Source organism: Balaenoptera borealis, assembly GCF_965194805.1.
Source record: "Balaenoptera borealis genome assembly, chromosome: 2".
In the NCBI taxonomy this organism is placed as follows: Eukaryota; Metazoa; Chordata; class Mammalia; order Artiodactyla; family Balaenopteridae; genus Balaenoptera; species Balaenoptera borealis.
In genome coordinates, this window is record NC_138867.1 from 29,852,907 (window position 1) to 29,880,614 (window position 27,708).

The 27,708-nt window shown below is 40.3% G+C and overlaps 1 protein-coding gene across 5 annotated transcripts in view; it reads right to left on the reverse strand.

Annotated features, from left to right (window-relative positions):
- Window positions 1–516: 516 nt before the first annotated feature.
- ADAMTS12 (ADAM metallopeptidase with thrombospondin type 1 motif 12) overlaps window positions 517–27,708 on the reverse strand; it is a 369,738-nt gene continuing 342,546 nt past the window's right edge. For all 5 annotated transcript variants that reach the window (XM_082382159.1, XM_082382157.1, XM_082382160.1 and 2 more), the window contains 2 exons: window positions 25,488–25,647; window positions 517–4,317 (listed from right to left, as the gene is read on the reverse strand). In XM_082382159.1, the coding sequence (XP_082238285.1) occupies window positions 4,139–4,317; window positions 25,488–25,647 (339 nt within the window). In that variant the 3' untranslated portion in view covers window positions 517–4,138. The remainder of the gene's footprint in view (window positions 4,318–25,487; window positions 25,648–27,708) is intronic.

The following is a 27,708-nucleotide window of genomic DNA, read 5'->3' on the forward strand; positions in this document are numbered from 1 at the left end:
CCCGTCTCAATGCTTTTACTCATTCCATGTGAGTGGATTCCATGTCCATGTGTCCAAGTTCTACAATTGCTGGTTACACTCACCATGCTGTGAACCGCTTTTGAAAAAGGACTGGATTTCCAAAGCAAATTCCTCTTCATCATCGTTATTACTTTCTCTTAAGCATTATGTCTACACTTTGGGTAGATTGAGGGACTAGATTATCCTGTGAGCTGCACTTATGAATACATTGGATCTGGGATTGTGGAGGATTTCAGGCATCACTTCAGATTATCATATGGTGGCTTGTGTCAGTTGTTGCACAATCATTCATGAGAAGAGACCTCAGTTCTTCCTCACCTGGGATGCGACTCATCTCATGACATACTGATTTAGGGGTGGAGCAGGAGGGAATGTGCAGGGAGTGGGGGAGGAAGGATTGACAGCATCCTTCTCCAGGTTGCTGAATTCCAGGGTTGCTCTGGTGGGTGGTGGGAGTCTCGCAGTAGGGGTAAATGAATCACATGGAAACATCAGTGAGTTTGGCCATTTATTGATGCCACACAATGGCAGGCTATGGTTACAATCTGGTTTTAAATACTGAGGTACCCACCAAGGTACCCCTTAAGGAGGCTGGGCCTGGCAAAGCAGCAGAGATGCAGAGAGGGCAATGGATGAGGCCGTGTACCACATACAACCACTTTGGAGGACAGTGATAGGTAGAATTGTGCTTCCCCCAACCAGGTTTTTTTAATGACATAACTTAAAAATACTACTACTAATAATATTTGAACTAGCAATACAACAGAAAAAGAGTAGCATCAAACATGTTGGCTAAGTTTTAGCACCGAACAGTTCATGTCACGTGGTCTCTCTCTTGAAAGTGAATCACTATGCACGGATTCATTGTCCCAGGGCTTGATCCTAAAGTCAGAAGGGAGAAGAGCTAAGACCTGTAATCTCTGGGGTAGCAATGTGTAGATTTCAGAGTTTGGAGGATTTTAGCCAACTGATTGGGAAATTATGATCTGAAACAATATAAATCCCTCAACTTGTGTTCCAGAAATGTGATGAAGGTTATCAAAAACATTCACTAAATATCCGAAAGCATCACACTGGGATGACTCCACCAAGTAGAGATGGGTCAGGAGATTGGATGGAGCTGCACTCTTGATTAAGAAAACCAAATATTAAAACGAGCCATTCCTACAAAGGGGCCATTGCTTGTATCACAAAATGATTTCCTGTTTTACAAAAATAGTCACTATTTAGTCTCTTAAAATATTGTTTCCTTGTGGTGTGTTGAATTATGTTTCGATGTTTAAGAATTAAATTAACCTACACCTTTTCAGAGAAGAGCTAACTCTACCACTGGGAGAGGCAACGTAAACCAAATTGGGTTTGAGAACCTTCATGTATTTAAGCACCAGGCCCTGTGGCGGCCTCTCTGATTCATGGTAGATGTGTATCCAGTGTCTCTTGCTATACATTTCAGTTGCTTGTTCAAGGTGGGAAGGAGGCCATGGAAGAAATAAACCAACAACGCTACTTCATGTTGGCCTACATGAGCACCAAAAGGATGGTCAGATACCATTTAGGCTCTTGCCTTCAGAGTCTCCCTGTTAATCTGAGGTCCCTCTCTTATTGCAAGCATGGGGACCTGTCAAAACCCTGATGACCCAAAGCTGAGTGACTGTCAAGGCAACAACCATGTCAAATGACTCTAGCAGCAAGTGCTGTCTTGATTCTGGGGTCCAGAAGGACAGCTGCTACCCAACTGTCTTACAACACAGCCCCACACAGGAAGTGAATGTCCATGATGCAGGGTTAGGGGCCAATATTCTGCCTTTGAGAAACTAGAGAAAGGCCTAGAATGGAGCACCTGGACAGACCCGTCGTACATTTCTACCATCTTTGCCACATGGGTCATAAATAACAATTTGCATATTGGGAAATCTGGCCTAGTTTAGTTTGCTGAGGTCAGTAGGAATCGGAGTTTGTTCCTGAGTTTTGTAAGACTGGTCATATCCAGGTCTCTGATGACATGCATGATCCTAGGATAGCAGAGTATCGGCTCAAGTTAAATTCAACCAACTTACTAAATTAATCTCCCTGAAAGCCTACACTATACTTCAGGGAGTTTTTGAGAACTGCCTCATTAGAAAAAACCAGGTTCTTTTCTACTCACATCACTGACAATGTAAGCATCTTCTTGCTAAAACTTATTTCACCAGAGACTTTCACTGGCCAGCAATGTTTAGATTTAAAGACAGAATACAAGAACATAATTAAATAGAAATAAATTCCCTGGTTTTGGTAAACATTTCTATTCACCTCCTGTTTCTGCTCTATTTCAAATTTCATCCCAACCCCAGTGTTTTATTTTCCACAGGCATTTATCAGAATAATACAAAGTAATGGCTTGAAAAAAAAAGCGCATAATATAAAAAATTTAAGCTTCTGGTATCCAAGCAATAGAACTGGCGTTGGCCAGCAACACCATTACAAATTTAACAGAAGATGCATGTGGACTTGCCCACTTGTACATCTATCTATATGTTTATATTTGTTCTGCCACCAACTAGACATTAGCACCATTTTTCAATAGCACCATTCTGCTGAATGGATAGATAATTCAAGGGAGAGAATGAATACTGTGCTCCATGGTGAATGTTCGTTTGTTAACGGTACCTGTGCGTGAGACTGAAGACACGCTGCCCATTACGTGAAGGCCACTCTCTTGCCTTCCCCTCTGTCAAGAGCTGATTCTGAGGGCTTCTTCCCCTGGGGGCTCCACACCCCCCATTTTCCACGTTCAGTTCATATAAATACCTCCCCTTACAAACCAGGAAATTCACCTTGAATCTGAGACCACAGCCTACTTTGACTCCTGATGGGTGATGGGAACATCCAGAATAAGCATTCTAACTTTCATTTCACTTTTTTGGACTACCTGACTCACCTGTTTCCCCCCAGAAAACAGGTCCTCTAAAGTAACTATTGGGTGCGCTAGAGAATAGATCAGATTTACCTCACTTTTGAAAAGTTTTTTTTCTCAAGACTAGAAGTTTATACTAAGTTTCTCTATACTTAATACAATTTACCTGGTTCTCGGAAATATTTTAATCTAGAGCTCCATTTTCCAACCTGAGGGTAGGCGGGGGCAGGTTGCAGCTGTGGACCTGGCCGCAGCAGTTGTGGTGTGTAAACCCCTAGTGGTGAAAAGACGTTCACCCTGAAGACTCAGGCAGGGAATACGCTAGAGAAGGGAAAGTCACACAGGAAGACTCATTTGCTCTCCTGCAAAGGAATGGGTATTTGCCAGGGAAGTGGGAAGAACAAAAAACCCATGTTCTCTTCCTTATACTAGCAAGAAATCGATTTCTGTTCATTTGCTTTTTAAGAGTTTTCATAGAAATTATCCTTAAGTCAGAAATGTCTTCTGTAGAACTAACCTAAATCCCTTAGGTTTACTAAAGCCTACAGTTCCTGCCCATGTCCTCTTCTTCTAGTGTCTCCAGGAAGGAATGGGAGTCTAAACAGCCCAGATGAAGAGTCCATAGGGATTAGGGACAGACTGAGGGTGAAGCCAGCACTTTCTCTTCCTGCCCCAGTTGAACACGGGGTGAAGAAAGCGGTCCTCTGCCTGGATGAATTACAAGAATGTTCCTGAAAGCTCTCCCATGACATTTTAAACAGCAGCTGCCCCAAGTAGGGAGACAAAAAAAGGGTGATTTCACCAAGGTAAATTAACAAGATTATTTGTTCCCTGTATAAGTTTGGCTCTGTTTCCTGATACTCTTGAGGTAGTCTGGGAAAAAAATCTGGTCTCTCTCTGTTTTTATCTTTAAGGGAGGAACAAAAGACATCATTTCGCAGACTTGCCCACCTTGGCACCTTTCCCACGAGCTGATCTCACAAGAGGCCCGATTCTCCTGGATACCTCACCTGCCTATCAGGGAACGGTGAGTATTACAGTCCCATGTCTCCTATGTGGGATGTTTTGTGGCTAAAGAACAGTGGGCTTTGTTTAGTTATGAGCCAAAGTTGAACCTGAAATACACAGAGTAAAACCGCAATGAAGTGGTCCCTGGGCCTAGAACATGTCACGGTCAGCAGGCTGCTGCAGTCTATGGTGGAGGGTGGCTTTCTTCTGGACTTAGGGTACTCTGGGGTTTTTGAGTGGCTGTCGCTTTCTTGGCCTTTGGGTGTGGGCGATGTGTGTCTGGGAACACGAGAGGCAGCACTGAGCCCTCACGGTGGGCACAGAACATTTCTTCATGGTTTTTAGTGTCTGGCAGAAACTGGCTGATAACTTGTCCTTGGTGCAAAGTAAATCTGTGGGAGGAGAAAAAAAATAGGAAAAAAACCAAAGATTATCCTTTTGTAAGTGAATAAGTGCGACGTCTATTAATGGAAGACTTTATGTGTCTCCTGAGAAAAGCTCCATAACAATTCATAACGGTTGACATCCACTGACATTCACTCCTGTGTAGCAATGTTATACATTCCCACCCTTGCCATGGCCACCCGGTGGTGAATACTTCCCCACTCCTGGACTTTGGGTTCAGCCCTCTGACTTGCTTTGGACAATGGGATGTTAGTGGACATGATCCCTGCAGGGCCTTGGAATGTGAGGGAGGACGAGGCTGCCCTGATGAGCTTCTGCCATCACCGTTAGAAGACTCTGGCTCATGCAGCCACTGGACCAAGGAGGATGAGACACATGGAGCAGACCTAGACCCAACCTACAGCCTGCAGCCAAGGCCAACCACACCTAAGCTAGATCAGCTGAACTTGAGCTGAGCAAAAAATTCACGCTTGTAGTTTTAAAGCACTGAGTTTAGAGATGCCTTGTTATGCAGGATTGTTATGCAATAGTTGAATGCAATATTTTACATGCATCGCTTCACTGAATCTTCACAGCAGTAACTATCAGGTAAATACAACTGTTCTTTCCATTTTACAAAAGGAGACGTAAAGCCTACAGAAGTTAAGAACTTGCACAATGTTATCCAGCTGATAAGTGGCATAGTCAGATCTGAACATGGGCAGTTTTGACTCTAGCTCATGCTTTTATCAGTCATATCATCCAGAGCACCAAGCAGTCACCCCGTCAGCCAACTAACCAATGCTTCCTGAGCAAAGGATATAGATGGATAAAATGTGGTCACTGCCCTCCAGAAATGTACCATGTAGATGAAGGCATAAGACTTGCACAAATAATTCCCAGGGTAAGGATACAATTAGTTACTTGGGTACTAATCCTTGTTCTACCCTAACTCTGGGCAAGTAAGTTCCTGAATTATTTCGGCCCTCCTTTCCTCATACATGAAACAGGGAATTGGACTATATTTCTCAGGGACCACCCTTGCATATTCTATGGGTGGTACTCAGACTGCACTGGCCCATGTACTCCTGGTCTGGAAGGAATTCAGTAAGGCCCCAATAGCACATTTTTCTTTTATAAAGTGAAATTGTTTCAAACTTTGCTTCAGTGCCTCTCAGAGCTCTGGTTGATCTTCTTTCTCCATTACAGAAAAGATATGAACAGTCCTAAAGAAAAGCTTTTGCCCAAACAGGCTGCTGTCCTTTGTAAATAGAACTGTCAGTAAAAGTAGAAATTGAGGTAATATTCTCTTTACCCAAATCTGTGACAGTATTTTTGCCTCTCTATGCATTTTTCACCTTCAGGTCATGAAGGCAAAAAAATGCTTTTTATCTTCTCAGAACTCATCATTTCCTTGACTGTGCCTTGTATTTTCATGAAGAAATGTCTTCTGTTAGCTGTCAGAATTCCATTTGGTTTGCAAGTGTTAAGTGCACTTGGGAGTAGGTAACATATAATGCTCCTAGAACCCCAAACCTCTTCATTGCTGATTATTTTCTTCTTCAGGCCTCTTCTTAAACATTTCATAAAAATCAGTGCCCTCTAATCCCCCAGGAAACTTCTGTATACGATCTGACATTTCAGAAAGAGTACACATTTCTGCCAAGTGTTCCTACTGTGGAATAGAAATCTGAGCTCTTCATCTCCCATGTGCCCACCAGAGAAGCAGGTGTTCTCCATGGGGCTGCTGTTCAGAACAAGGCAGGGCTTCCTCCCTAGGCTTCTGGCATTGGGGCAGGGCCCAGCATGGAAGCCTAGGCATCATAGGGCTGCTCTGATTTCTTAGCCAGCCTCTCCTAAATTCCTTATGGATGGTGGACAGAGAAGGTGCATTTGGGGTAGCTCTTTGCCCCACATTCTCCCTGCCATGAGTATGTGAGTGCTCTGGGGCTACTACAAGAAAAGAAGACAGAGGAAGTATGAAGGCTTAGCTTCCATTCCTTCTCTCCACAAAGCTTCTTTGGACCACGTTGGACCACATGGATCCCTTCTGTCCCAATCTCCAAACTTGTATTATTATTGTTAACATTTGCTCAAACATGGCACTATGTTCTATCATCTTGAACTGTTCTGTAAATGGTGTTGAGCCTTTTCTGCTAAAGGCTGAAGTGTGACCGCTCTCTAGGGTGTCTACTGTTCTAAAAAGGCCTCTTAGAGGACCCTAAAGTCTTTAACTTTGTTCTGGGTTGAATTGGATCCTCCAAAGTTTAAGTGTTCCCCCAAAGTTGAAGTCCTAACCATTGGTACCTGTGAATGTGACCTTATTTGGAAATATTTCCTTGCAGATGTAATTATGATGTAAATTAAGATGACTTAATCAACATGATTGTGTCCTTATAGAGAGAGAAGAGCTAGACACACGCAATAAAGAGAAAGCCATGTGACGACACAGACACACAGAGGAAGATGGCCATGTGATGATGGAGGCAGAGATTGGAGTTATGCAGCTACAAGCCAAGGAAAGCCAGTGACTACCAGAAGCTAAGAGACAGGGAGCATGGCCCTACCAAGAACCGTGGTTTTTGGACTTCTTGCCTCCAGAACTGTGAGACTAAATTTCTGTTGTTTTAACAACACAGATAACAATTTCTTAAGCACTTACCACACACTAGGCAATGTGCTTGGCATATGCTATCTCATTTGATCTTCATATAAATTTACTTATACCTATTGTTCTCCCTTTAAAACTGAAGTTCCACAGAGGCTTAATAACTGGCCCAGTGTCTCACAGCTGGAACACAGATGGTGGTGCTGGAATCTGAATGCTGCCTCAGTGCCTCTAAAGCACTGCCACCAAGAAAATGAATCTCTTGTGCTGGTTATGGGGAAGGAGGGGCCCACATGGACAGGTCTTCCCTGACTAGAGCAGCTTCATTTGTTCAACCAAGGGCCCCCACTTGTCAGGTCAACATCTACGTGACTGAAAGAGGCTCAAACAAGCCTGGTGTCCTTGCCTGATCTTGGGAACCACTGGATAATGAGCCCAGCTTTTCAGTGGTCCTCAGAGCCCTGGGAACATGTGGGTCCTGGAATCCTCCTGTTTGAAAGTGGGAAACTGGAAGGAAGAGTGGAGGATAGCGGTGACCTATATTGGGAGCCTGTGCTCCAGACCTATGTTTAGCAGCTCATTTAGACAATGACTGGGAGCCCAGCATCACAGCAGGGCTTAATTGCACCAGTTCTCGTTATTATTGTGAAACAATGAAGGATGCTGTGTTCATCAGCCAACTGGATCCCAGCTGAAGCACACAATGCTTATAATTGGGGGCAACTTAGGACATCCCAATTTGCCTATGCCTGTTTAATAGAAATCATACTTGGAAATGTAAAGGGACAGTTATAAGCTTGTTGCCCTGCTGTTGGCTATGTCTAGGTTGAAGGGATAATATTTTGCCCACAAAAGTTGGAAAATAATTTCAATGTTGTTGGCAAATACAGTGTCTGTAAGACTTTGGGTTTCGTGAGGCCATGGAATGTGTCAGACTCATTTCTGTGTCCTCAGTTTTTAGTACTTGCCTGAGACGTATCTTGTGATCAGCAATATTTGCTGAATAAATGAAAGTTCTGTTCATCTGGAAGAATATCTTTCAGTAGGAAGATGCTAAGCTCACCTCTGCCCACAGGCACACCAAAATTACAACTATTTACAAAGCAACTATTGACGTGAAAGAAAGATTGGAAGACTGGCAGAAAAGCTCTTCTACGACTAAAAATATAAAGAAGGAGCCACAACAAGACAGGTAGGAGGGATGGAGATGTGGTATAGTCAGGACCCATACCCCTGGGTGGGTGAACCACAAATAGGAGAATAATTACAATTACAGAGGTTCTCCACAAGCGAGGGGCTTGAGCCCCACATCAGGCTCCCAAGCCCAGTGGTCCTGCACTGAGAAGATGAGCCCCCAGAACATTTGGCATAAAGGTCAGTAGGGCTTAATCAGGAGAGCCAAGGGCTATGGGGAATAGAGACTCCACTCCTAAAGGGCACACACAAAATCTCACAGGACCCAGCGCAGAAGCAGTAATTTGAAAGGAGCCTGGGTCAGACCCATCTGCTGATCTTGGAGAGTCTCCTGCAGAGACAAGAGGCAACTAGAGCTCACCCTGGGGACACAGACACTGGTGACAGCTGTTTTGGGAAGCTCGTTCTAGCACGAGGACACTGGTGCTGGCACGCACCATTTTGGAATCCTCCCTCCAACACTAGGACCAGGCTCCAGCCACCAGTCTGTGAGCACTGGTACTGGGATGCCTTAGGCCGAGCAACTAGCCGGGTGGAGACACAGCCCCACTCACCAGCAGGCCTGCTGCCTTAAAACCCCCTGAGCTGCTTTAGGACCTGGCCCTGTCCACCAGAGGGCCTAGGGCCCAGCCCTGTGGGTGCTGAGACTAGCCTCAGGACTCCTGGGCCCTGGAGCCAGAGACCCTGGCTCCACCCACCAGTGGGCAGACACCAGCTCCAGGACCCTCAGGGCCCTGCAGCCAGAAGTCTGAAGACCATGTTTCACCCACCAGTGGGTAGACACAAGCCCCAGGACTACTGCAGCTTGCCATGTCAGTACTCCCTGGGCCTGACCATCAGCAGGCTAACATCTGCTCTGAGACACCTTGAGTCCCTCAACCAGCAGTCCCAGGATCTGGCCCCACCTACCAGTGGGCTGACACCAGCTCCGAGACACCTTGTATCTCTCACCAGCAGTCCAGCACCAGCTTTGGGACACCCTGGAACTCACAGCCAGCCATGTCAGGAACCGGCTCTGCAGTCACCCACTCCTGAACCCAGGTCTGCCTACAAGCTGGCTAGGACTACCCAGGGGAATCCCGGGACTCTGCAGCCAGCTATTTCATGCCCTGCCCTGCCCCACCAACTAGCAGTCTCCACACAAGGCAGAGCCTCACACCAACCTAGTAGGAAGCCAGCCACACCTACGAGACCACCCACAGTAGTCAGCCCATCACAAAAAGAAGGACCCATGCAGCCCATGTAGGGGGCACCCCTATAGCATATAGCTCTGGTGACCAGAGGGGAGTATGCGGCTGCGACACACAGGATGTCTCCTACAAAAGGCCACTTCTCCAGGGTGAGAAAACATAATCAACCTACCAAATACATAGAAATAAAAACAGCAAATTAGGGAAAATGAGGCAACAGAGGAATATATCCCAAATGAAGGAATAAGATAAAACCCCAGAAGAACTAAATGAACTGAAGATAGGCAACCTATCCAATAAAGAGTTCAAGGTAATGATTGTAAAGATACTCAAAGAACTTGGGAGAAAAATGGCTGAATACAGTAAGACATTAACAAAGAGAAAGAAACAGCTGAAAAATAGAAAAACTGAAATAAAAAATACACTAAAAGGATTAAATAGTAGATTAGATGATACAGAGGAATGGATCAGTGAACTGGAAAGCAGAGTAGTGGAAATAACTGAAGTTGAACAGAAAAAAAAAAGAATTTAAAAAATGAGGACAATTCAGAAACCTCTGTGATATAACATCAAGTGTACTAACATTCACATTATACGGCTCCCAGATGGAGAACAGGAGAGAAATGGGAAGAGGACATATTTGATGATATAATAGCTAAAAACTGCCCTAACCTGGGATAGAAAATAGACAACCAGGACCAGGAAGCATAGAACCCAAAACAGGAACCCAAAGATGATCATACCGACACAATGTAATTAAAATGGTAAAAATTAAAGATAAAGGGAGAAAATTAAAATCAGCAAAGGATGCTGGAGAGGGTGTGGAGAAAAAAGGGAACCCTCCTATATTGTTGGTGGGAATGTAAACTGGTACAGCCACTATGGAGAACAGTATGGAGGTTCCTTAACAAACTAAATATAGAACTACCATATGATCCAGCAATCCCACTCCTGGGCATCTATCTGGAGAAAAGATACATGCACCACAATGTTCACTGCAGCACTGTTTACAATAGCCAGGACATGGAAGCAACCTAAATGTCCATCAATAGAAGAATGGATAAAGAAGATGTGGTACATATATACAGTGGAATATTACTCAGCCATAAAAAAGAAAAAAATAATGCCATTTGCAGCAACATGAATGGACCCAGAGATTGTCATACTGAGTGAAGAAAGTCAGACAAAGACAAATATCACATGATATCACTCATATGTGGAATCTAAAAAAGGCTACAAATGAACTTATCTACAAAACAGAAATAGAGTTTGGGACTTCCCTGGTGGTCCAGTGGTAAAGAATACACCTTACAATGCAGGGGACAAGGGTTTGATCCCTGGTCAGGGAACTAAGATCCCACATGCCGTGGGGCAACTAAGCCCATGCGCCACAACTACTGAGCTTGCGTGCCTCAACTAGAGAGAGAAAACCTGCACACCACAGAGAGAAGCCTGCACACCACAACAAAAATCCCGCATGCCTCAGTGAAGATCCCACGTGCTGCAACTAAGATCCAATGCAGCCAAAAATAAAGTAAAGAATAAAGAAATGTTAAAACAAAACAAAACAGAAATAGAGTTACAGATGTAGAAAATAAACTTATGGTTACTGGGGGGTATGTGGTAGGGAGGGATACATCGGAAGACTGGGATTGACACATACACACTACTACATATAAAATAGGTAACTAATAAGGACCTACTGTATAGCACAGGGAACGCTACTCAATACCCTGTAATGGCCTATATGGGAAAAGAATCTAAGAAAGAGTGGATATATGTATATGTATAACAGATTCAGTTTGCTGTACACCTGAAACTAACACAACACTGTAAATCAACTATACCCCAATAAAAATTTTTTAAAAAATCAGCAAGGGAAAAGCAGCGAGTAGAAAAGAACTCCCATATGGCTATCAGTTGACTCTTCAGCAGAAACTCTGCAGGCCAGAAGGGCACGATATATTTCAAATGATGAAAGGGGAAAATCTACAACTAAGAATACTCTACCTGGCAAAGCTTTCATTTAGATTTGATAGACAGATCAAAAGTTTTACAGACAAGCAAAAGCTAAAAAAATTCAGCACCACCAAACCAGCTTTGCAAGAAATGCTAAAAAGAACTTCTCTAAGTGAAAAAGAAAATGCCACAGTTAGAAACATGAAAATTATAAAAGGAAAATTTAAGTGGTAAAGACAAATATGCAATAAAGGTAATAAATCAACCATGTATAAAGCTAGTAGAAAGATTAAAAGGCAAAAGTAGCAAAATCATCTATATCCACAATAAGTAGTTAAGGGATGTACAAAACAAAAACATAAAATATGTCAAAAACAGTAAACATGGGAGAGGGGAATAAAAATGCAGGGTTGATAAAATGCATTTGAACTTAGAGATCAGCAACTTAAAATAATTATATACATATGGCTATATATAAACCTCATGGTAACCACAAACCAAAAATCTATCATAGATACGCAAAAAAGAGAAAGGAATCCAAATATAACACTAAAGATAGTCATCAAATCACAAAAGAAGTGAAGAAAAGAAATGAACAAAAAAGAACTACAAAAACAATTAACAAAATGGCAACAAGTACATATCTATCAATAATTACTTTAAATATAAATGAACTAAATGCTCCAATTAAAAGACATAGCATGGCTGAAGGGATACAAATACAAAACCTGTATGTCTATAGGAGACTCACTTCAGATCTAAAGACACAGACTGAAAGTGAGGGGATGGAAAGAGGTATTCCATGAAAATAGAAGTGAAAAGAAAGCCATGGTAGCAATACAGGTATTAGACAAAATAGACCTTAAAACAAAGATTGTAACAAGAGACAGAACATTATACAATGATCAAGAAATCAATCCAAGAAGAAGATATAATAAAGGTAAATATATATTCACCCAACATAGGAGCACCTAAATACATAAAGCAAATATTAACAGACATAAAGGGAGAAATTGACAGTAACTCAATAATAGTAGGGGAATTTAACACCATGCATACATCAGCGGGCAGATCTTCCAGAAAGAAAATCAATAAGGAAACACTGGCCTTAAATGGTACATTAAACAAGCTCCCAGAGGAAGCTGATACTACTGGTTCACGGACCACATTAACACAGATTGGAACAGGGTCCAAGGACAAGATGGTGGAGTAGAAGAACCTGAGCTCACCTCCTCTTAAGAAAACACCAAAATCACAACTAACTGTGAACCATCAACAAAAAAGACTGAAACCTACCAAAAAAGATATTCCACTTCCAAAGCAAAGAAGAAGCCACCCACAACGAGTTGGTAGAAGGGGTGCATCTGTGATACAATCAAATCTCAAACCTGCTGGGTGGGTGACCCACAAACTGGAAAATAATTATATCACAGAGGTTCTCCCATAGGAGTGAGAGTTCTGAGCCCCATGTCAGGCTTCCCAGTTTGGGGGTTTGGAATTGGCAGGAGGAGCCCCCAGGGTATTTGGCTTTGAAGCCCAGCAGGGCTTGATCACAGGAACTTCACAGGACTGGGGGAAACAAACTCCACTCTTGGAGGGTGCGCACAAAGTCTCGTGTGCACCAGGACCCAGGGGAAAAAGCAGTGACATCATAGGCGCCAGGGCCAGACCTACCTGCTGGGCTTGGAGAGTCTCCTGGAGAGGTGGGGGGGTGGCTGTGGCTCACTGTGGGGACAAGGACACTGGTGGCGAAGGTACTGGGGAGTACTCATTGGTGTGAGTTGTCCTGGAGGCCCCCATTTTGATGCCAAGACCTGGCCCTACCCATTTAGAGAAGAGTTGACACCTATCCTTCTGAAATTATTTTTAAAAATTTTAGAGGAAGGAACACTCCCAAACTCATTCTATGAGGTCACCATCACCCTGATACCAAAACCAGACAGATATCACAAAAAAAAAAAGAAAAAAAGAAAGAAAATTACAGGCCAATACCACCAATAAACAAAGACGCAAAAATCCTCAACAAAATACTAGCAAACTGAATCCAACAATATATTAAAAGGATCATACACCATGATCAAGTGGGATTTATCCCAGGGATGCAAGGGTTTTTCAATATCCACAAATCAATCAGTATGATACACCACATTAACAAAGTGAACAATAAAAACCATATGACTATCTCAATAGATGCAGAAAAAGCTTTTGACAAAATTCAACACCCATTTATGATTAAAAAAACTCTCTGGAAAGTGGGCATAGAGGGAACATACCTCAACATAATAAAGGCCATATATGACAAACCCATAGCTAACAACATATTCAATGGTGAAAAATTTAAGGCATTTCCTCTAAGATCAGGAACAACACAAGGATGTCCACTCTCACCACTTTTATTTAACATCATTTTGGAAGTCCTAGCCACGGCAATCAGAGAAGAAAAATAAATAAAAGGAGTTCAAATTGGCAAAGAAGAAGTAAAACTGTCGCTGCCTGCAGATGACATAATACTATACATAGAAAATCCTAAAGATGCTACCAGAACACTACTAGAGCTCATCAATGAATTCAGTAAAGTTGCAGGATACAAAATTAATACACAGAAATCTGTTGCATTTATATACACAAAGAAAGAAAGATCAGAAAGAGAAATTAAGGAAACAATCCCATTTACTATTGCACAAAAAAGAATAAAATACCTAGGAATAAACCTACCTAAGAAGGCAAAAGACCTGTACTCTGAAAACTGTAAGATACTTATGAAAAAATCAAAGATGACATAAACAGATGGAAAGATACCATGTTCTTGGATTGAAGAATCAATATTGTCAAAATGACTATACTACCCAAGGTAATCTACAGATTTAATGCAATCCCTATCAAATGACCAATGGCAGTTTTTGCAGATCTAGAACAAAAAACTTAAAATTTGTATGGAAACACAAAAGACCCCAAATAGGCAAAGCAATCTTGAGAAAGAAAAACAGAGCAGGAGGAATCAGGCCCCCTGACTTCAGGCTATACTATAAAGCTACAGTAATCAAAACAGTATCATACTGGTAAAAAGACAGAAATATAGATCAATGGAACAGGATATACAGCCCAGAAATAAACTCACACACCTACAGTCAATTAATCTATAACAAAGGAGGCAAGAATATACAGTGGAGACAAGACTGTATCTTCAGTAAGTGGTGCTGGGAAAACTGGACAGCTACATGTAAAAGAATGAAGTTAGAGAATGTACTAAAACCACACACAAAAGTATACACAAAATGGATTAAAGACTTAAATGTAAGACCAGATACTATAAAACTCTTAGAGGAAAACACAGGCAGAACACTCTTTGACATAAATTGCAGCAATATCCTTTTGGATTCACCCCCTAGAGTAAGAAAAATAAAAACAAAAATAAACAAATGGGACCTAATTAAACTTAAAAGCTTTTGCACCACCAAGAAAACTATAAACAAAAAGACAACTCACAGAATGGGAAAAAATACTTGCAAATGAAGCAATCGACAAAGGATTAATCTCCAAAATATACAAACAACTCATGCAGCTCAATATCAAAAAAAACAAAAAACCCAATCAAAAAATGGGCAGATCTAAATAGACATTTCTCCAAAGAAGACATACAGATGGCCAAAAAACACATGAAAATATGTTCAACATCACTAATTACTAGAGAAATGCAAATCAAAACTATAATGAGGTATCACCTCACACCAGGTAGAATGGGCATCATCAGAAAATCTACAAACAAAAAATGCTGGAGAGGGTGTGGAAAAAAGGGAACCCCCTTACACTGTTGGTGGGAATGTAAATTGGTGCAGCCACTATGGAGAACAGTAGGGAGGTTCCTTAAAAACTAAAGATAGAGCTACCATATGATCCTGCAATCCCACTCCTGGGCATATATCTGGAGAAAACCATACTCCAAAAAGATACAGCCACCCCAATATTCATGGCAGTACTATTTACCATAGTCAAGACATGGAAGCAACCTAAATGTCCATCAACAGGTGAATGGATAAAGAAGATGTGGTATATATGTATAATGGAATATTACTCAGCCATAAAAAGTAATGAAATAATGCCATTTGCAGCAACATGGATGGACACAGAGATTATCATACTAAGTGCAGTAAGTCAGACAAAGACAAATATCATATGACATCACTTATATGTGGAATATAAAAAACATACAAATGAACTTATTTACAAAACAGAAACAGACTCACAGAGTTAGAAAACAAACTTATGGTTACCAAAGGCAAAAGGTGGGGGGAAGGGATAAATTAGGAAGTTGGGATTAACATATAGACACTACTATAAATAAAATAGATAATCAACAAGGACCTACTGTATAGCACAGGGAACTCTCCTCAATATTCTGTAATAACCTATATGGGAACAATCTGAAAAAGAATGGATATATGTATATGTATAACTAAATCACCCTGCTGTACACCTGAAACACAACACTGTAAATCAACTATACTCCAATATAAAATAAAAATTAAAAAAAATAAGTATAAGAGCTCTAAAAAAAGCTCACTGATCACAGATCACCATAATTTAGTAATAATGAAAAAGCTTATAATATTGTGAGAAGTACCAAAATGTGACTCTGAGACACTAAGTGAGCAAATGCTGTTGGGAAAATGGTGGCAATAGTCTTACTCAACTCACAGTTGCCACAAACCTTCAATTTATAAAAATGTAAAATCAGAAAAGCATAATAAAGTGGCAAACAATAAAAAAAAGAACACAGCATGGATCAGCTTGACTAGAGAATATGTACTTCACATATGCTCTTTGACTTTGGCAATGGTATCTTGTGATTTAAGGGTTTTCCTTTTGGTTGGCTGGTTTTTCTTCAGATGAACCTATCCTTGATGAAAGTGAGATCTTAATGAAACCTTAATTCAGACACTGCAAATCACAAACACATTCTATGTATGAAAGAAACAGATAAATATCCCCACATTTCTTTCCCAGTTCCAATTACCCATTTCAGTAAAAAACATTTTTCCTTAAAAAAAAATGATACATTAAACCAAATGGAGATACACACACACACACACACACACACACACACATATATATATATACCTTCCATCCAAAAGCAGATAATAAACATTCTTTAAAATGTACATGGAACATTCTACAGGATAGATCACATTATGCCACAAAACAAGTCTCAGTAAATTTAAGATAAATGAAATCATACCAAGCATCTTTTCCAAATACAATATATGAGACTAGAAATCAGCTACAAGAAAAAACTTCAAAAAACACAAACGTGAAGACTAAATAACATTTTGCTAAGCAACCAATGGATCACCGAGGAAATAAAAGAAGAAATCAAAAAATACCTATAGACAGACGAAAACAAAACACAAAGATCCAAAGTCTGTGGGATGCAACAAAAGCAGTTCTAAGAAGGAAATTTTAGCCATACAAGCCTACCTCAGGAAACAAGAAACATCTCAAAAAAAACCCCAACATTACACCTAAAGGAATTAGAAAAAGAAGGACAAACAAAACCCAAAGTTAGAAGGAAAAAGATCATATATATCAGAGCATAAATAAATGGAGACTAATAAAACAATAATAAAGATCAATGAAACTGAGAGCTGGTTCTTTGAAAAGATAAAAAGAGGGCCCAAATCAATAAAATCAGAAGTGAAAAAGAAGTAACAACTGATACCACAGAAATACAAAGGATCATAAGAAATTATATGAACAATTATACACCAATGAAATGGATGACCTAGAAGAAATGGACAAATTTCTAGAAATGTACAATCTCACAAGACTGAATCAGGAAGAAATAGCAAATGTGAATAGACTGATTACCAGTAATGAAAATGAATCAATAATAATAAAAAAAAACTCCCAACAAACAAAAGCCTGGAAGCAGATGGCTTCATAGGTGAATTCTACCAAACATTTAGAGAAGAGTAACATGTATCCTCTTCAAACTATTACAAAAAATTGATGAGGAAGAAACACTAACAGACTCGTTCCACAAGGCCAGCATTGCCCCAATATCAAAACCAGATAAAGAGATCACAAAAACGAAAATTACAGGCCAATATCATTGATGGACAAATGCAAAAATCCTCAACAAAATATTAGCAAACCAAATTCAACAATACATTCAAAGGAGCATACACCATGATCAAGTGGGATTAATCCCAGGGATGCAAGGATGGTTCAGTATTTGCAAATCAATCAATATGATACACCACATTAACAAATTGAAGAATGAAATCATATGATCATCTCAACAGATGCCAAAAAGCTTTTGATAAAATTCAACATCCATCTATGATGAAAAACTCTCCAGAAAGTGGGTTTAGAGGGAACATACTTCAACACAATAAAGCCCATATGATAAGCCCACAGCTAACATCATAGTCAATGGTGAAAAGCTTAGCGCATTTTTTTTAAGATCAGGAAGAACACAAGGATGTCCACTCTCGCCACTTTTATTCAACGTAGTATTGGAAGTCCTAGCTACAACAATCAGAAAAATAAAATAAATCCAAACTGGAAAGGAAGAAGTAAAATTGTCACTGTTTGCAGATGACATGACACTAAACATAGAAAATCCTAAAAGATGCTACCAGAAAACTAGTAGAGCTCATCAATGAATTCAGTAAAGTAGCAGGTTACAAAATTAATATACAAAAATCTGTTGCATTTCTATAACTAACAATGAACTATTAGAGAAATTAAGGAAACAATCCCATTTACAACCACATCAAAAGGAATAAAATACCAAGGAATAAATCTAAGGCGGTAAAAGACCTGTACTTGTAAAACTATAAGACAATGATAAAAGAAATTGAAGATGACACAAACAAATGGAAAGATATCTTGTGTTCATGAATTGGAAGAATTAGTATTGTTTAAGTGACTATACTACCTAAGGAAATCTACAGATTCAGTGCAATCCCTATCAAAGTACCAATGGCATTTTTCACAGAACTATAACAAATAATTCTTAAATTTGTACAGAAACACAAAAGACCTCAAATAGGCAAAACAATCTTGAGAAAGAACAAAGGTGGAGGTATCACGTGACCTGATTTCCAACTATACTACAAAGCTATGGTAATCAAAACAGTATAGTACTGGCACAAAAACAGACACACAGTTCAATGGGACAGAATAGAGAGCCCAGAAATGAACCCACTCTTATATGGGCAAATAATCTATGACAAAGCAGTGAAGAATATACAATGGAGAAAAGACATCTTCTTCAACAAACAGTGGTGGGAAAACTGGACAGCTACATGGGAAAGAATCAAACTGGACTACTCTCTCACACCATGCACAAAAATAAATTCAAAATGGATTAAAGACTTAAACCTAAGACTGGAAACCATAAAGCCTCTCAAAGAAAACATAGGTAGTATGCTCTTTGACATTGGTCTTAGTAATTTTTTTTGGATCTGTCTGCTTAGGCAAGGGAAATGAAAGCAAAGGTAAACAAATGGGAATACATCAAACTAAAAAGTTTTTGCACAGTGAAGGAAAATATCAACAAAATGTAAAGGCTGCCTACTGAATGGGAGGAGAAATTGATATTTGCAAACAGTGTATTTGATAAGGGGTTACTATCCAAAATATACAAAGAACTCATACAACTCAACATCAAAAAACATAAAACCTGATTAAAAAATGGGCAGAGGATCTGAATAGAAATTTTCCAAAGAAGACATACAGATGGCCAACAGGTACATGAAAAGATGCTCAACATCACTTATCAAAAGGGAAATGCAAATCAAAACCACAATGAGATATCATCTCACACCTTTCAGAATGGTTTGCATCAAGAAGACAACAAATAATAAACATTGGCCAGGATGTGGAAAAAAGGGAACCCTTGTGCCCTGTTGGTGGGAGTGTACATTGGTGCAGCTACTATGGAAAACAGTATGGAGGTTCCTCAAAAAATTAAAAATATAACTACCATATGATCCAACAATTCCACTCCTGTGTATTATCCAAAGAAAACAAAAACACTAATTAGAAAAGATATATGCACCTCTATGTTCATTGCAGCACTATTTACACTAGCCAACATATGGAGGCAACCTAAATGCCCATCAACAGATGAATGGATAAAGAAGATGTGGTATATATATACACAATGGAATATCACTCAGCCATGAAAACGAATGACATCTTGCCATTTGCGACAATATGGATGGACCTAGAGGTTATTATGTTAAGTGAAATAACTCAGAGAAAGACAAATACTGCATGGTCTTACTTATTTGTGGAATCCAGAAAACAAAACAAAACAAAAACAGACTAATAGATACAGAGAACAAACAGGTGGTTGCCAGAGGGGTGTGGGGTAGGGGGAGGAAAGATATAGGTGAGGGAGGTTAAGAGGTACACACTTCAGTTATAAAATTAATGAGTCATGGGTATGAAATGTACAGTGTGGGGAATATAGTCAATAACTATGTAATATCTTTGAATGGTGACAGATGGTAACTCGACTTATCATTGTGATCAGCTTGAAATGTATAGAAATATCAAATCCCTATCTTGTGTGCCAAGAACTAACACAGTGTTGTTATACTTCAAAAACAAACTCAGAAAAATAGATAAAATTTGTGGTTACCAGAGGTGGGTGTAGGAGAGGGGGAAGTGGAGGAAGGCAGTCAAAATGTACAAATTTCCAGTTACAATACTAAGGATGTAATATACAACACGATAAATATAATAAGCACTGCTGTACAATATATATGAAAGTTTTTAAGAGTAAATTCTAAGAGTTCTCATCACAAGAAAACAAATTTCTATTTCTTTAATTTAGTATCTAACACAGTAAAGTTACTGTGATAGTCAGTCCCTAATGTATGTAAATCAAATAATTACGCTGTACACCTTAAATTTATACAGTGCTATGTGTCAGTTATATCTCAATAAAACTGGAAGAAAAAATTTTAAGTCTGCTGACTCAAATGTTTATTTGTATCAACTTTAAGTACTATCCTTATTACTTTCCTTATTTTTCTACTGCATTCTGTACCCCTCATTCCCCAAATTAAACAACAACAACCCAAGAATGGTGTGCATAAGGGTTTTGCTTTTGTTTTTTAATCATCATGAATATAATTCCTAGAAGATAGCTGATATTCAGTAAATATTTCTGGATGAATTTTTTTGACTTTTTAAAAAATTGGGGTATAGTTGCTTTACAATGTTGTGTCAGTTTCTGTTGTATGACGAAGTGAGTCAGCTACATGTATACATATATCCCCTCCCTCTTGGACCTCCTTCCCACCCCTCCCTCATCCCATCCATCTAGGTCACTGCAGAGCACCGAGCTGAGCTCCCTGACTATACAGAAGGTTCCCACTAGCTATCTGTTTTACACATGGCAGCGCACATATGTCAGTCCCAATCTCCCAATTCATCCCACCCCCGCTTTCCCTCCTTGGTGTCCATACATTTGCTCTCTACACCTGTGTCTCTATTTCTGCCTTGCAAACAGGTTCATCTGTACCATTTTTCTAGATTCCACATATATGTGTTAATAGACAATATTTGTTTTTCTCTTTCTGACTTACTTCACTCTGTATGACAGTCTCTAGGTCCAACCGTGTCTCTACAAATGACCCAATTTTGTTCTTTTTTATGGCTGAGTGATAGTCCACTGTGTATATATGTACCACACCTTCTTTATCCATTCATCTGTTGATGGACATTTATGTTGCTTCCATGTCCTGGCTATTGTAAATAGTGCTTCAGTGAACATTGGGGTGCATGTTGCCCTTTTGTTTTTGTTTTTTAATATCTTTATTGGAGTATAATTACTTTACAATGTTGTGTTAGTTTCTGCTGTACAACAAAGCAAATCAGCTATATGTATACATATATCCCCATATCCCCTCCCTCTAGAGCCTCCCTCCCACCCTCCCTATCCCACCCCTCTAGGTCGTCACAAAGCACCTAGCTGATCTCCCTGTGCTATGCAGCAGCTTCTCACTAGCTATCTATTTTACATTTGGTAGTGTATATATGTCAGTGTTACTCTCTCACTTCATCCCAGCTTCCCCTACCCTGCTGTGTCCTCAAGTCTGTTCTCTACGTCTGCGTCTTTATTCCTGACCTGCCACTAGGTTCATCAGTACCACTTTTTTAGATTCCATATATGTGTGTTAGCATACAGTATTTGTTTTCCTCTTTCTGACTTGCTTCACTCTGTATGACAGACTCTAAGTCCATCCACCTCATTAAAAATAACTCAGTTTCATTTCTTTTTATGGCTGAGTAATATTCCATTGTATATATATGTGCCACATCTTCTTTATCCATTCACCTGTCAATGGACACTTAGGTTGCTTCCATGTCCTGGCTATTGTAAACAGTGCTGCAATGAACATTGTGGTGCATGACTCTTTTTGAATTATGGTTTTCTCAGGGTATATGCCCAGTAGTGGGATTGCTGGGTCATATGGTAGTTCTACTTTTAGTTTTTTAAAGAACCTCCATACTGTTCTCCATAGCGGCTGTATCAATTTACATTCCCACCAACAGGGCAGGAGGTTCCCTTTTCTCCACACCCTCTCCAGCATTTATTGTTTGTAGAGTTTTTTGATGATGGCCATTCTGACTGGTGTGAGGTAATAATACCTCAACGTAGTTTTGATTCGCATTTCTCTAATAATTAGTGATGTTGAGCATCTTTTCATGTGTTTGTTGGCCATCTGTATGTCTTCTTCAGAGAAATGTCTATTTAGATCTTCCACCCATTTTTTGATTGGGTTGTTTGTTTTATTGATATTGAGCTTCATGAGCTGTTTGTATATTTTGATGTTGTTTTAACCCATATGCTTGGAAAGAGTTCTATAGCCTCCACTATGGAAATGGTAGTTCTGATTTAGATTTTAAGTCATTAACAATTTAGACAGCACCTAAAGAAAGTAAAATGGCCTGGAGGAAAACAAACCTTACATGAATTCATACCTGATTTTACAAGATGGGCATGGGGGCATGTTTACTGTGATGGCTGGCTGGCTGAGAAGAATCTAGGCATTGAATGGCTTATTTTCAAAGCATTTTAGAGGGTACAGGGGTCAGGGTGGGTGGTTGTCTTTTTTAAATCAAGGAATTTCTTGCAGCTGCTCTTTCCTATTGTTTCTATATGAGTTAAGCATGACTCTGCCTTCGAGAGAAACTTGTAATTACCTTTTGTTGCCTTGATAATTTTTGGTGAGTGGAATTCATTTTTATTTACATCCATTGTCAGTTAACCATTAGTCATCATCTCTTCAGTGTGAGATTTCAGTGTAAAAAATACCAGATATGCATTTAACCCAATTTTGAGGATTGACAATTGTCTTCAACTGTCTTATTGCTGGGCAGTGCAATGTATATATAATTTAAAAATAACCAATAGAGACTTCCCTGGTGGTCCAGTGGTTAAGACTCTGCAATTCCACTGCAGGGGGTACGGGTTCAATCCCTGGTTAGGGAACTAAGATCCCGCATGCCGTGTGGTACGGCCAAAGACAAAAACAAAACAATAACACTAGGCATGGTCAACCAAGACCGTGTTCCTGCCTCAATTATATAAAAACCATCACAGCTTAGAAGGATTCTATACTCTCAGCATTTTAAAAACATGGTACCAAAGAATGTGATGAAATGACATGAAAGGAAGTGTCCCAAATTGACCCCTTGGTCTAGAACAGGGTGCTTCTCATGAAAAGATGCTCATCACCGCTAATTATTAGAGAAATACAAATCAAAACTACAATGAGGTACCTATAGATTATCATACTAAGTGAAGTAATTCAGAAAGAGAAAGACAAATACCATATATCACTTATATGTGGATTCTGAAATACGACACCAATGAACCCATCTATGAAACAGAAACAGATTCAAAGACACAGAGAACAGACTTGTGGTTGCCAAGGGGGAGGGGGAATGGGGGAGGGAAGGATTAGGAGTTTGGGATTAGCAGACACAAACTAGTATATATAGAATGGATAAACAACAAGGTCCTACTGCATAGCACAGGGAACTATATTCAATATCCTGTGATAAACCATGATGGTAAAGAATATGAAAAAGAATATGTAAATGTATAACTGAATCACTGCTGTACAGCAGAAATTAATGCAGCATTGTAAATCAACTATACTTCAATTAAATAAAAAAAAATAGAACAGGGTGCTTCTCAAACTTTAACATGCATCCAAATCACCTGGGAATCTTGTTTAAATGCAGATTCTGATTCAGTAGGTCTGGGGTGAGGCCTGAGATCCTGCATTTCTAACAAGCTCCCAGGTGATGCCCATGCAGCTAGTCCAGGCACCACACTGAGTAGCAAGAGTCTGGAAGGCTAAAACTTAATAATACCTCTGAAAATGAGCCCTAGGTAGCTCTGTTTGGAGGTTCAAGTAAGGTCAATGATAGCCAGCCTCAAATGCAAGTTGGTCAGAAAGAAGTTGCATGGGATCATCAGACCTGAAGCATTTTCCCCTCAGTGCACTGTGTTCAGGATTTCCAGCCCACACTTCTCTCCTGACCTCTGCACCTGTGTAAAAACCAATCACAGACCACTCCTACCTAAATGATTTATCTGCTCAACAAACATGTCCCAAACAGAATGCATTACCTTTCCCCATTCCCAAACCCACTCCTGGGCTTCGTCTCTCACAGAATGTTAGCTTCATCTACTCAGCTGCCCAAGTCGGAAATCTGGGCTTTGTTCTCCCTCCTCTTTCCCCAGCACAAAGTCCTGTCTGGTGTCTCTTTTAAGTAGCTCTTGAATCCACTCACTTCTCTCTATCTGCGCTTCTGCTGCCTTAGTTCATGCCACGTACATCTCCTGCTTGGGGTGCAGTGGTAGTCTCCGAACTGGTTCCTTTCTCTATCTTCCACAGTGCAGCTTGCGTGACTTTCTTATCATCACTCCCCTGTTTGGAATACTTCAATGGCTCCCTTCTGCCCTAGGGATAAAGTCCAAACTCATCAGCGTTGCTTCATGAGGCTCTTTATCCTCTAGCTGCAGCTTACCCCTCTAGCCCTACTGTTTCCTAACTCCCCTTGAGCTGTGTACTGAATTTAGACCTATATGCCATGACATCATCTTCTTCCTGCTTACTGCGGACATTGAAAGCTGCTCCTGGAACCTCTCCCCTGACCTCTCTACTCATCCTTCACTTTCTCTGGAGGCCTTCCCTCCTCTCTCCAGTTTACATATGATGCCCTTCCTAAGTGCTGTCATAACACCCTTACCGCCCTGATCAGTATCTCACTGGTTGGTGATTTTGTTCCTTGTTTGACATTATGTTTAACACAAAGTAAGCGCCCAGCAAATATCTGTTAAATAAATACATGATTTGTAAATAAACAATCCTTAGGGAAACTCTTCTCAGGATATTAACTCTGACAGCAGTCTCTGTTGAATGCCAGCCCTCAGTGCTTGGAAGGAGGTGAGAAGCAGATTAATAAACAGCAGGATTCACTACCTCTCATCCTTAAGAATCTTTGGAAGAAGACTACCACTGGTAGAGAGCCTTAAACACCTGCAAATCCACTTTCCCTGGGTAGCTGTTGGCCAATGGCTGAAAGGTGTGGGTGTGTGAACTCTCAGCTCATTGGCCTCAAGAGCAGACAACTCCGAGATATAACTTTCACCCTGGAGCTTCCCTGTGGGAGCAGGCTGAAGCTAGGAATGTGCCTGAGATGGCAGCCCGGCTGTGCTTCCTCCCTTTTCTGACTTGTTTCCCTCTCCCTTAGCTATCTTCCCTGGCAGCACTTCCTTAATGAATCCCTTGCACACAAGTTTGCACCTCAGAGTCTGTTTCTACGGAACCTGACCTCAGACAGCAGTGCAAGATTGATAGAAAGGTCCATTCAGTACTTGACTGGGTTCCTGAGAAAGGCTAGAGCATTTCTCAGAAATCTTTGAAAAAATAGAAGTGATTCTCATTTGTGTGGGATGAAGTCAGTGTAAACGTGCTTTGAGACAGGAAAATGGATGAGATAATCCCTCAAGGAAATAATGTCGAACTTCACGGAATCCGACAGATGGCTCCCAGGGGAGCTGGCTGGCCTCTTCAGCATTAAGATTCTTAGCTCTGTAAAAGGGGGCTAAAACTACCCACAAATCAAGTCATGCAGGACAACTTATTTATGAAAAGCTCTGTCCCCCTGAGCAAATCCATTCACCTACCAGCGTTCTTCCTGCAGGCCTGCTGGTTGCATTTTTGGAATTCTGGGGGTCTGGGTTCGTGATCACACAGGCATCGGTCCTGGTCTTCAGTTTCATTGTTCTCTGAGGCAACACAATGGACAGTCCTCTTCTGAAAGCCACCTCCACAGGATGCAGTGCACTGGAAGAGAGGGGCACAGGGAGAGAGTCAGAATTCTCCCCCAGGATCACCAGGCGAACTCCAGCATAACTGCTTTAACCCCAAGGTTGTTAAATAGGGGCAAGCCTCCATCACCACAAGGCTTTTTGAAGGAGTCATAGAATAAAGGCACTGATAATTTGGAGATGTGAATTTAGGAAGAGTTTATATTACAGATTGTGTGAACTGAATTCGGCTTAATTTACAATTGGGTTCTCTGAAGAATGTGGACAGAGGTTGAACTGCAAGCAAAATAGAAAAAAAATTTCATATCTGGACTCTGGTGCCTCAGCAATCCAGTTTCTCTGAACTGGTTTTGATTTGGGGCTGGGAGTCAGATGTGAGGAGAGGGGACAGAGCTACGAGGAAAGCTGAGAGAGGATCAAAAGGGAAGAGGGAGAGGAAAAGCAAGGTGGAATGGAGAGGGAATTTGCAACGGACCTAGCTGTACCATGTGTGGCCTCAAGCCACCTAACAGACAAGATTCATGTAATGTCATGATGTGGCTTCCTGGAAGCAGAAGGGAGAGTCTCTGGCCTGGGAAACCATCCTGGGGATGTAAGAAAATGTGTCTGAATTTATTATATATACATACACTCTTAAAAAATTTTTTTTTATTGTGGTAAAATATATAAAACATAAAATGTACTACTTTAACCATTTTTTCACTCTGCAGTTCAGTGCCTTAAATACATTCACATTGTTCTGTAATCATTACCACCATCCATCTCTAGGAGTTTTTCATCTCTCCAAACTGAAACTCTGTACCCCCAGCCCACCCTGCCCCAGTCCCTGGCAACCACCATTCTATTTTTTGTCTATTTGACTATTTGAGGTACCTCATATAAGTAGAATCATACAATATTTGTCCTTTTGTGACTTGCTTCTTTCAATTAGCATAATGTCTCCAGGTTTCCTCCATGTTATAGCATGTGTCAGAATTTCCTCTTTAAGGTGGGATAATATTCCATTGTATGTAGATACCACATTTTCTTTATCCTTTCATCTGTTGATGGACACTGGGTTGCTTCCACCTTTTGGCTATAGTGACCCACATATACTCTTATGGTTTACATTCTATTTCATGTTTTACTACTTTTCGCCTCATCTGGCTTATATAATCAAAATCTCCCAGAGGGCAGAAACCAGTTCCTCTTTCTTTGTTCTGCATGGTAAGTAGGTGAGTGCTAAACGCAGCCTGACCATTCAGTAAATACCCATTGATTGGCCGAAAAAGACTGCTGCATGGTAAATTCTGGAAAAATCTCCAGGCCCTAAATATCCCATTTGCCATTTGAAATATTATTGGTCAACAAGATTACTAGACTTACAAAAATATCCACACTGGACACCACTGAAACTCAGAATACTGTTACCAAACACTGTTTCCCATAAAACTCCAATGTGGGATAAGAGGAGAAACATCAAATTCTTCTTAACATCCTCTGCTTTATTTTACTCTACTCTTCATAAAGCCTAGAGCAAGGCGATCAGCATGGAACTTTATGTCTGTTTTATAAAGTCAGAAATTACTCTGATTAAACCTAAAGGTAATTTTATTCAGTGAATTCACATCAAATTTTCCATGGATATGGACAAGAGAAAAGTAAGAAAATAACTACTCAACTGATCCTGAGTAAATAAAAGTGTGCAACAGAGGACAGAGGGAAGAACAAGGGAAATTAATCAAGCCAGAATATGATAAAGGGTACTGGAGGCACTGGGCCAGAATTCAGGAGACTTGGGCTTTTTCACTCACTACACATTGTCCTGGATCTCATTCAACCTCTCTTTTTCTTCCTCTGTAAAACAAGGTTGTTACAGGCAAGAATATACAATGGAGAAAAGACAGCTTCTTCAATAAGTGGTGCTGGGAAAACTGGACAGCTACAAATAAAAGAATGAAATTAGAATACTCCGTAACACCTTGCACAAAAACTCGAAATAGATTGAAGACCTAGATGTAAGACTGGATACTATAAAACTCTTAGAGGAAAACATAGGCAGAACACACTTTGACATAAATCCCTGCAATATCTTTTT